The 12,203-nt window shown below is 41.5% G+C and overlaps 1 protein-coding gene across 1 annotated transcript in view; it reads left to right on the top strand.

Annotated features, from left to right (window-relative positions):
• The window catches only part of MYO1G (myosin IG), a 793,301-nt gene that overhangs the window by 225,803 nt on the left and 555,295 nt on the right, over window positions 1–12,203 (top strand). The window contains exon 13 of the mRNA XM_053713702.1: window positions 6,526–6,600. Within this exon, the coding sequence (XP_053569677.1) occupies window positions 6,526–6,600 (75 nt within the window). The remainder of the gene's footprint in view (window positions 1–6,525; window positions 6,601–12,203) is intronic.

Here is a 12,203-nt window from a genome sequence, read left to right as displayed (position 1 = left end):
GATACAGTTGAGTTGAAAACTAAGGTCTGATTGTATAGTAATTTTCCGTTAATATAGTTCTGATCTCTAAAATGACACCCATTCAGAAACCCTAATATATTTTTCTCAACTAAACTCCTTCTATAACGGGAGTTATTTTACAATTATCTTTCCCTGTTTCTTAAACACAGACACTGATCTATGTATTGATGACTTTCAGCAAACGAGAGTCTTTAAATGGAGAAATCAAACATTTAACAGGCGAAGAAACAATAGATACACTGTAACTGTAGACAGTAGTGGCACTGAAAGTGAAACGGATATATATGACACTGAGAGCTCAAACACTCCAACTAATATGGAGCCAAGATGAATTATCATCTTTGCAAGATTTAGAGGATTTAGCTGATGAAAGCTAAACAAATACACAAGTACCCCTCAAACCGGAACAATCTACATGGCGTACTGAAGTCAAACCGAAATCAAATTTCATGCCATCTTTATTAATCTCACCTGAGGTACAAACATATTGCAAGATTGTACGCAATCAAATTGACAAATTACCTAATAGGAGAGCAACATTTAACATAACACAATCTGAAAGGCAAGCACTAGAGGAAGTCAAAACTTGGCCTGACATAGTGATTAAACCATCAGACAAAGGCGGGAACATTGTCTTATGGCCTAAAGATATTTACTTGTTGAAGCTTCAAAACAATTAGGTAACACTACATGCTACAAGAAAATGATCTTTAATCTATATAAATGTTACACTTAAAAATACAATGAACTAGTAAACAATGCATGGACAAAAGGTATCATAACAAAAATGGAAAAACTATTTCTTACTCAATCCAACCCAAAAATGGCAACTATGTACTTTATACCTAAAGTACATAAAAACCTAACAGGACCTCCAGGTTGACCCATTGTGTCCGGAAATTAAAATCTCACTGAAGCTGCAAGTAAATATGTGGATTTCAGATTAAGGGAATATTTATCAACTTTACTATCCTATGTACGTGACACGATGGAGGTACTACAATGGATGTAGAATCACTATATACCAGTATAAGACATGAAAATGGTATCACAGCCATTAAATACTTTCTATCTTCAAACACAAACAACCAAGAGCACAATACATTCATCATAGAGATGTTAAAGTTTGTATTAACACATAACTTGTTCACTTTTAAAGACCAATACTATTTACAAATCCAAGGAACAGCTATGGCGACTGCGTGTTCCCCCACGTATGCCAATCTGTTCCTTGGATTTTGGGAGTTATTCAATGAATTCACTGATAATATGGAAAAATACACGCAATCCATACTCTTGTGGGTAAGATACATCGATGATGTACTATTTCTGTGGGAAGAAACCAAAGAAAATGTGGAAATCTTCATAAAAAAATTAAATGTAAACAACATAAACATCAAACTGACTTTCTACTCTGACTTACAATCGATAAATTTTCTGGATCTAACAATTACTAAGAGTCAAGATGGTACACTCAGTACCAAAATATACAGAAAAGAAACTTCAACTAACACATTACTACATCAAACCAGCGCACATTACCCAAGCACATTAAAAGCAATCCCTCAAGGTGAATTCACAAGACTATATAGAAACTGCTCAAACACTGAAATCTATTTACAAGAAAGCATACCCATGATGGTGTCAGGGTGCCAGGAATCAGACTGAGACAAGAAGTGCTAAAATAATCATACCTTTATTAAAAGCAAAAAATAATAAAAAGTCCATAAGTCAAATAACAAGCCAGGAATAAAAAAACAGAGCTGGTAGTCAGACAAGCCGAGTCAGGAGCCAAAGCGAATAGTCAGATGAGCCGAGTCAGGAGCCAAAGCGAGTAGTCAGACGAGCCAGAATCAGGAACAAGGAAAACAGCAGAGTCAGGAACAAGCCAGGGATCAGGAACCAGGAGGGACGTCAGATAGCCAGGTAAAATGCAGGAGCTCTCACAAACAGGTCTGAGACAACGCAAAGGCAAAGCATACTGAACAGAGGCCCTTTAAATAATAAGTGATGACATCACAATTCTGAGACTGCATCCTGTCTCACATGGATGATGCACACCAGTCTGGCCATAAAAGGAAGTGCAGGAAATGAGCAGCATCCCCCACAATGCACCATAGTCTGCAAGAGAGGTGAGTAAAATGGCTGCCAGCAGCACATTGCAAACAAAACAGGTAAAAACCCTGACAATACCCTCCCCTCAATGACCCCTCCCCTGCGGGAGGACAAAAGGCTTATTGGGGAAATGGGCATGGAAGGCACGGAGGAGGTTGGGAGCATGAACTTCAGAGGAGGGAACCCATGACCATAGCCCCTCCAGTGAACCAAATACTGTACGCGGCCCCTGGACATACGAGAGTCAATAATGCTGTTGACCTCATACTCCAAATGGTTGTCAACAAAGATAGGACCGATTACAAATCAATGGTTTCAAGAGGGAGACATGAAAAACATTGGAGATGCGCATTGCAGGAGGAAGGTCAAGAGCATAAGCCACAGGATTGACCCGTCGGAGTATTCAAAAAGGACCAACATAACGGGGAGCCAGTTTATTGGAAGGCACACAAAGGTTGAAGTTGCGGAAGGACAGCCAAACCCTCTCACCAACCTGGCAGGAAGGTGCGGGCAGACGCCTACGATCAGCCTGGAACTTTTGGTGCTGCATAGAACGATGAAGGCAATCCTGAATCTGCACCCACGTGGAACGGAGTTGCCGGAGATGCTCCTCCAAAGTCGGAATACCCTAAGACATGAATGAATCAGGCAACAAGGATGGTTGAAACCCATAATTCGCCATGAACGGGGATAACTTGGAGGAAGCATTAATAGCACTATTACGAGCAAACTTAGCCCAAGGTAACAGTTCAGACCAATTATTGCGGTGATCTGAGACATAGCAATGGAGGAACTGTTCCAGAGCTTGATTAGACCATTCCGCAGCCCCATTGGATTGAGGGTGATATGCCAAGGAGAAGGAAAGCTGGATCCCCATTTGAGCACAAAAGGAACGCCAAAATCTGGAGACAAACTGGTTACCCTGGTCCGACACTATCTCCTTGGGTAACCCATGTAAACAGAAGACCTCCTGGGTAAAAATTGAAGCAAGCTACTGAGCGGTAGGCAACTTCATTTTAGAAAAACGGTCAACCACCATAAGGATAACAGTATTGCCATTGGAAACAGGGAGCTCGACAATGAAGTCCATGGAAAGATGTGTCCAAGGACGCTCACCATTAGCAATAGGTTGAAGAAGACCCACAGGAAGACGTTGAGGAGTCTTATTCTGTGCACAAACTGAGCAGGAGGCAGCATACGCAGCAACATCAGAACGAAGACCTGGCCACCAGAATTGTCGAGTGACAGACCAAATCATTTGGTTCTTGCCTGGGTGACCTGCGGCTTTAGGATAGTGGTAAGATTCTCAGGAACAAAACACTTACCACTAGGTTTCTCAGGAGGTGCATTGGTTTGTGCAGCCAGGATCTCCTCCCCCAAGGGAGAAGTCAAATTAGTACGTATGGTAGCCAAAATATGGTCAGGAGGTATAACTGGAGTAGGTACAGACTCCTCCTTGGACAGAGGCGAAAATTGTCGAGAGAGGGCATCAACCCTAACATTCTTACTACCAGGCAGGTAGGAGACCACAAAATTAAACCGAGACAAAAATAGCGCCCATCTGGCCTGTCGGAGTGACAAACGTTTTGCTTCAGAAAGATAAGTTAAATTCTTGTGGTCAGTAAGAATGAGTACTGGCACGCTAGTACCCTCGAGAAGATGCCTCCATTCCTTGAGTGCCAAAATTATAGCCAGTAATTCCCTGTCGCCGATTTCATAATTGCTCTCTGCTGGAGACAATTTCTTAGAGAAGAAACCACATGGATGCAAGGAACCGTCAGGCGTAGGACCTTGAGACAAGAGGGCACCTACTCCAGTCTCAGACGCATCGACCTCAAGAACGAAAGGCAGGACAGGGTTAGGATGAGCCAGAACTGGAGCGACAGCAAAGGCAGTCTTAAGACTATCAAAGGCCTTAATAGTAGTAGGTGACCAATGGAGTGGATCATTCTCTTTATGGGTCATATCTGTGATAGGTTTGACCAAGGAAGAAAGGTTTTTAATAAACTTTCTATAGTAATTGGCGAACCCCAAAAAACGTTGAATAGACCGAAGACCAACTGGGCGAGGCCACTGCAGAACTGCAGATAACTTGTCAGGATCCATGAAGAACCCTGCAACGGAGATAACATAACCTAGGAAGGTTACTTGAATCTGATGGAACTCACACTTCTTGAGTTTACAAAACAGGCCGTTCTCACGTAGTCTCTGAAGAACCCGTGTAACATCAGAACGATGAGCCTCAAGTGTGGGTGAGTGTATGAGGATGTCGTCTAAGTACACCACAACACACTGTTGCAACATATCTCGTAGGACATCATTTATAAATTCCTGGAAAACAGCAGGAGCATTACATAGGACAAAGGGCATTACACGATACTCATAATGCCCGCTCCTGGTGTTAAATGCTGTTTTCCATTCGTGGCCCTCCTTGATCCTAATGAGATTGTACGCTCCTCTCAAATCATGTTTAGTAAAGACCATAGCTCCCTTGAGGCGGTCAAAGAGTTTCGTAATGAGCGGAATAGGGTAAGCATTCTTAATGGTAAGATGATTAAGACCCCTATAATCGATGCATGGTCTTAACTCGCCACCCTTCTTCTTTACAAAGAAGAAGCCAGCCCCTGCAGGAGAGCAGGATTTGTGGATGATCCCCCGCGACAGAGCATTGGCAACATACTCCTCCATAGCACAATTCTCCACAACAGACAGAGGGTAAACCCGGCCCTGAGGAGGAATGACTCCGGGTTGCAGGTCTATGGCACAATTGTAAGACCGGTGAGGAGGCAACGTACAGTCACGCACCTTGTCAAAAACGTCTAGGAACACTCGGTACTCCTCTGGCATTTGAGATACGGAAGAAATGCACAAGACTTTAACTGGTTTCCGAAGACAAGTGGAAATACATTGCGGAGACCACGACAAAATTTCGGACCTGCGCTAATCGAGACTGGGATTGTGCTTTTGGAGCCAGGGATAACCCAGAACAACCGGAAAATGCAGAGAGTTTATCACCTGGAACTGGAGGGTTTCAAAATGGAGAGCCCCAACAGCCATGGATAACGGAGCAGTTTCATGAGTAATGAGTGCCGGCTGAAGGGGCCTGCCATCAATGGCCTCAATAGCAAGCAGAACGGGCCGAGGCAAAACAGGAATATGGAGTGTTTTGATACAAAAGCACTGTCAATGAAATAGCCCGCAGCACCAGAGTCAACAAGAGCCTGGGTGACTATGGAGGAGTCCACTCAGGAAAGGACAACTGTGACCAAAGGTTTCTCCTTTAGCGGTTCCGGGGACGAGGATAAACCACCCAAGGTCTGCCCCCGACAGGACCTTAGGTGTGAGCGTTAGGTGTGAGCCGTGTAGGACAAGACTTCAAAAGGTTGCCCTGTAACCCACAATAGAGGCAGAGCCCCTCCCTCCTCCTAAAGGCCCTCTCCACTGCGGAGAGATGCGTGAATCCCAACTGCATCAGCTCAGCAGTACCTTGTGACTCAGGACCAGAAGGCAAGGGAGGAGAGGGAGGCATGGGTGGGAACGAACACGTAGGAGACAATGGAACAGGAGGCTTCCGCAAGTGCTCCTTGAAAGAGGGCCTCTCACTTAGTCTGATGTCAATTAGGATAAAAAAAGACACCAATGCCTCAAGATCCTCTGGTAAATGTCTGGCAGCAACTTCGTCTTTAATCACATCAGAGAGCCCATGAAAGAAGGCGGCAACAAGGGCTTCATTGTTCCAACCTACCTCTGCGGCAAGTGTACGGAACTCAATGGCATACTGAGCAACAGATCTTGTACCTTGCTGAATGAACATGAGTCATTTATCAGCAGAGGAGGAGCGAGCCGGAACATCAAATACCCTTCGAAAGGAGGCCACAAATTCAGGGTAATTTGAAATCACAGGTTTATTAGTCTCCCACAAGGGATTAGCCCAGGCAAGAGCTGTGTCAGAGAGTAACGAGATGAGAAATTCCCCCTTAGCTCTGTCATTTTGTTTAATAAAGTGGGGATCCAAATAGTAATATTTAATTCACCTTGTTTTTATATAAGTCTTCATTAGTTCTTACTCTTTATTATTTCTAGAGGGTTAGCACTCTTTCTTGTTGCTATCTCTTTGCAACTCCTGTATAGATCAGACATATTTACCCTCCAGACACCACTACAGATTTAAGGGCATATTTGTACACTAGTAAGATTATGCCACCACAACAATTTCTAGAATTTATAGGATGGCAAATCCTTGCCCAATTATGTTGCTCTTACAAAGCTGTTATGTTTTTTTATGGCTGTTACTGTTATACAGCGCTATACAAATACACAAACAATAATAATATCACACAGTGCATACTCAGATATCTTAGTGAGTTTGTTCTTCTTTATTTGCTCCAGGTACTCAGTAGAAGGATTCCTAGACAAGAACAAGGATCCGCTGTTTCAGGACTTCAAGCGTTTGTTGTACAACAGGTAAGGGCATGCGAGGTGCACAGAGGGACAGAACACCAGAACTAAAAACAAACGTGTACCCCTGTGTGTGCTTATACTGAAGCCAGTGATGCCCTGAATGTGTAAGATAGGACATTTTATTTACATATTAAATATTTTATGCAGAGCAAGGACGTACGTGAATGAGGGAAAGAGAAATATAAAAGATATTATATCCTGGTCAACGTTTTGCTCCCCAAAATATGTACTAGAATGCCTGAGGAACAGGGGCTGACTGATACCAACCAGGCACCTCAGGCATAAAATAGGGAAAGGCCCCCTTGCTGTCCCCTATGGCCCTTCCTCAACCCAATGCCTGCCTTCCTCGCCCCCCCCATGGCCCACAACCTCCAAAGGCAAGGCCCCCAAAATCAAGGGTCAGGGACCTCATACTTCAGCCACCAACCCTCCTCCCTGGGACCCCACCCTCAAGGGTCAAATTCCCCACTACAGAGCACCTACTCTGCCCACCCTTACACCCTTAGTTACTATTAGCACCGTTGTCAGCACTGCAGTAGCTCCTGATCATCTCCTGGCAGCTCACAACTACTAGCTCAGCTGTCCCATACTAAAATTGTCCTGCCTACTGACGCCACCTCCCTCAACCACTGCACTAGCTTATTTAACAAACTGTGACTGTGAGCACAAGCAGCACACCAGGAGCCTCCCCCATTGGGCCCCTTATGCCTGTTGCCTGATTGTTTATTCCGCCCCTGCTGACGAAGGGATCTCAGTGTCCTGGAAGCTTGCAACTGTATCCACTATTAAAAAGTGTTTTTTTTTTCAATACTAAGATTGAAAGTGTACACTTACTAGCACTCACATCTAAGAAAAAGTGGCTGTAAATAAGAACATATAGTTCCAAGAGGGTGGACGGTCTATGCCGTAATTAAAATATAACCTTTATTGGAATTGCTTAAAATACTGTTCCACAAAACAAACACAAACATATAAAATAAAAACACAAATGTTAAAAAGGGTATTATATACTAGATATATGTGTTATGCGTCAGCAAATATGCTGGGAGATCTCTCTTGTATCAGGATTATTTTATATGTTTGTGTTTGTTTTGTGGAACAGTATTTTAAGCAATTCCAATAAAGGTTATATTTTAATTACGGCATAGACCGTCCACCCTCTTGGAACTATATGTTCTTATTTACAGCCACTTTTTCTTAGATGTGAGTGCTAGTAAGTGTACACTTTCAATCTTAGTATTGAAAACCCCCCCCTTTTTTTTCAGAATAAAACAGTACACAGCACCTAACTCTCAGTATTATAGTAAGGTAAATTACCTATTGCAAATACTCTAGAGCATCCTAAGAATACCGGATAGTAGTGCCGTTTAGCCCCCCTCTTTTTGTTTGTATCCACTATTAGTTCTCTATTAAAGGTATCACCTGTACATCACTCTTGTTATTTTCTTACAAAAGGAGTTTTACTTTCTTTGAATACAGAATACTGCACTTTTCTACTAGAATACTCTAGTTTTCAGACTAGCTTCAGACATACCCTGGGAACTCTCCTGTTCAGCCCAGAGAAATGCCCTGTCCCTCCCACTTTCTGAAAGTGTTAGTTTTAGTTTGCAATGCAGTCAATACAAGGTGCAATGTAATGTGTAAAAGATACACAGAAATGTACAAAGTACGATCCTAAGTTATTAAACTAACACAGAAACTTTCAAATACTGAAAGGACCCAGTCTGAAATGTATAGTAATATAAAATGCAATGCACAAAGTGTAACAAAACTCTCATACCATGCATTGCTGTACTGCAATGGGCTTGTCTCTGCTTCACATACATAAATGAGAGAGATCTCGCCGTGCTGGAAAGTTCCTTTTTCTTTTGAAAATTCAGTGAGTTCATCCCCTGTGAAGTTTGAACTATAATTTCTCTTCAAGCTGGAGAATCTTTGAATATCAGGACCAAAGAGTGTGTTAGATGATATCATTATCACAGTTTTGCTTGTATATAACAGTGTTGAACACATTGTTGAAGTCAGTTTCAGAGCAGTAATACATTACCGGCAGCTAGGTGGTGATTGGTGGCTACACAAATATGCCTCTTCTCATTGGCTCAACAGATATGTTCAGCTCACAGTAGTGCATTTCTGCTCTGGAGCTAACTTTAGCAGTGTGTTTTATTTTGCAGCCGCGCTAAATCCCTCACCTCATAGACTTCTATGGAGCGCTCTACAAAACTCAGGTCTGGGTATTGCTCAAGAGTTAAAGGGACAGTGTACTGTAAATTAGTTTTTCCTTAATGTGTTTCCAATGACCAGCTGCAGAGAATAAAAGGTATGAGAAATTGTTCCTTTATGTTTGATTTTGTATATGAAATAGCCAATTTTGTTCCTTGACACGACAGCCCATCAAAATCACTATATCACTATCTGTACACACAAATACTTCATTTTCTTATTTCTTTTTGTATACCAAATCCCAATACTTAGGCCTAGATTTAGAGTTTGGCGTTAGCCGTGAAAACCAGCGTTAGAGGCTCCTAACGCTGGTTTTAGGCTACCGCCGGTATTTGGAGTCACTCAAAATAGGGTCTAACGCTCACTTTTCAGCCGCGACTTTTCCATACCGCAGATCCCCTTACGTCAATTGCGTATCCTATCTTTTCAATGGGATTTCTCTAACTCTGGTATTTAGAGTCGTTTCTGAAGTGAGCGTTAGACATCTAACGACAAAACTCAAGCCGCAGGAAAAAAGTCAGTAGTTAAGAGCTTTCTGGGCTAACGCCGGTTTATAAAGCTCTTAACTACTGTGCTCTAAAGTACACTAACACCCATAAACTACCTATGTACCCCTAAACCGAGGTCCCCCCACATCGCCGACACTCGAAAAATTTTTTTTAACCCCTAATCTGCCGACCGCCACCTACGTTATACTTATGTACCCCTAATCTGCTGCCCCTAACACCGCCGACCCCTGTATTATATTTATTAACCCCTAATCTGCCCCCCTCAACGTCGCCTCCACCTGCCTACACTTATTAACCCCTAATCTGCCGACCACAAAGCGCCGCCACCTACGTTATCCTTATGTACCCCTAATCTGCTGCCCCTAACACCGCCGACCCCTATATTATATTTATTAACCCCTAATCTGCCCCCCACAACGTCGCCTCCACCTGCCTACACTTATTAACCCCTAATCTGCCGACCGGACCTGAGCGCTACTATAATAAAGTTATTAACCCCTAATCCGCCTCACTAACCCTATCATAAATAGTATTAACCCCTAATCTGACCTCCCTAACATCGCCGACACCTAACTTCAATTATTAACCCCTAATCTGCCGACCGAATCTCGCCGCTATTCTAATAAATGTATTAACCCCTAAAGCTAAGTTTAACCCTAACACTAACACCCCCCTAAGTTAAATATAATTTAAATCTAACGAAATTAATTAACTCTTATTAAATAAATTATTCCAATTTAAAGCTAAATACTTACCTGTAAAATAAATCCTAATATAGCTACAATATAAATTATAATTATATTAGAGCTATTTTAGGATTTATATTTATTTTACAGGTAACATTGTATTTATTTTAACCATGTACAATAGCTATTAAATAGTTAAGAACTATTTAATAGCTAAACTAGTTAAAATAATTACAAATTTACCTGTAAAAGAAATCCTAACCTAAGTTACAAATAAACCTAACACTAGACTATCAATAAATTAATTAAATAAACTACCTACAATTACCTACAATTAACCTAACACTACACTATCAATAAATTAATTAAATACAATTGCTACAAATAAATACAATTAAATAAACTAGCTAAAGTACAAAAAATAAAAAAGAACTAAGTTACAAAAAATAAAAAAATATTTACAAACATAAGAAAAATATTACAACAATTTTAAACTAATTACACCTACTCTAAGCCCCCTAATAAAATAACAAAGCCCCCCAAAATAAAAAAATGCCCTACCCTATTCTAAATTACTAAAGTTCAAAGCTCTTTTACCTTACCAGCCCTGAACAGGGCCCTTTGCGGGGCATGCCCCAAGAAATTCAGCTCTTTTGCCTGTAAAAAAAACCATACAATACCCCCCCCAACATTACAACCCACCACCCACATACCCCTAATCTAACCCAAACCCCCCTTAAATAAACCTAACACTAAGCCCCTGAAGATCATCCTACCTTGTCTTCACCATACCAGGTTCACCGATCGGTCCAGAAGAGCTCCTCCGATGTCCTGATCCAAGCCCAAGCGGGGGGCTGAAGAGGTCCATGATCCGGCTGAAGTCTTCATCCAAGCGGGCCAGAAGAGGTCTTCCATCCGATTGAAGTCTTCATCCAAGCGGCATCCATCCGGAGCGAAGCGGCAGCATCCTGAAGACCTCCACCGCGGAACATCCATCCTGGCCGACGACTGAACGACGAATGACGGTTCCTTTAAATGACATCATCCAAGATGGCGTCCCTCGAATTCCGATTGGCTGATAGGATTCTATCAGCCAATCGGAATTAAGGTAGGAATATTCTGATTGGCTGATGGACTCAGCCAATCAGAATCAAGTTCAATCCGATTGGCTGATCCAATCAGCCAATCAGATTGAGCTCGCATTCTATTGGCTGTTCCGATCAGCCAATAGAATGCAAGCTCAATCTGATTGGCTGATATATATATACAGCCAGGAACAAGCGGGGGTATATGCACTCTCACCAAATACCATCAACTGCCAGGGTGCTATGTAGGAAAATTCATCAGCAAAATTGAGAAAAGCACTCACTGGTCTTTAGATAACTTATCCAAACAAAATTTATTAAGTTATCTAAAGACCAGTGAGTGCTTTTCTCAATTTTGCTGATATATATATATCAGTGACGTGCAGTGACGTCAGAGACTGGTGAGGCAGTGGCTAGGATACGCCTTCATTCTTTAGATATCCTTTGTTGAAGAAATAGCAATGCACATGGGTGAGCCAATCACATGAGGTATCTATGTGCAGCCACCAATCAGCAGCTACTGAGCATATTTAGATATGATTTTCAACAAAGGACATCAAAAGAATGAAGACAATTAGATATTAGATGTAAATTGGAAAGTTATTTAAATTTGCATATGGGTTTCATATGGGTTTCATGTCCCTTTAAATGGTGTCTTGGAAAACTGGTCAACTTACTAAATATCTGATTTTAGTCTAAAGGATTGTAACAGAAACTCTTGCCAGATAACACAATGCTTGCTCTGTTTAAAACATACTTTTTACTTTAAAGGGACATGCCACCCACATTTTTTCTTTTATGATTTATAAAGAGAATGCAATTTTAAACATCTTTCTAATTTACTTATATTATCTAATTTGTTGTATTCTCTTGATATTCTATGATGAAAAGCATATCTAGATATGCTCACTAGCTGCTGATTGGTTGCTGCACATAGAAGCCTCGTGTGATTGGCTCACCATGTGCATTGCTTTTTCTTCAACTAAGGATATTTAAAAAATGAAGCAAAATAAATAATGGAAGTAAATTGTAATGCTGTTTAAATTTCTATTCTCTATCTGAATCATGAAAGAAAGATTTTGGGTTTAGTGGCCCTTTAATGC

The sequence above is a fragment of the Bombina bombina genome, chromosome 5, assembly GCF_027579735.1.
Source record: "Bombina bombina isolate aBomBom1 chromosome 5, aBomBom1.pri, whole genome shotgun sequence".
Lineage (NCBI taxonomy): Eukaryota > Metazoa > Chordata > Amphibia > Anura > Bombinatoridae > Bombina > Bombina bombina.
The sequence above is the reverse complement of the archived record's forward strand: the minus strand, read 5'-3'. Positions and strand labels throughout refer to the sequence as shown.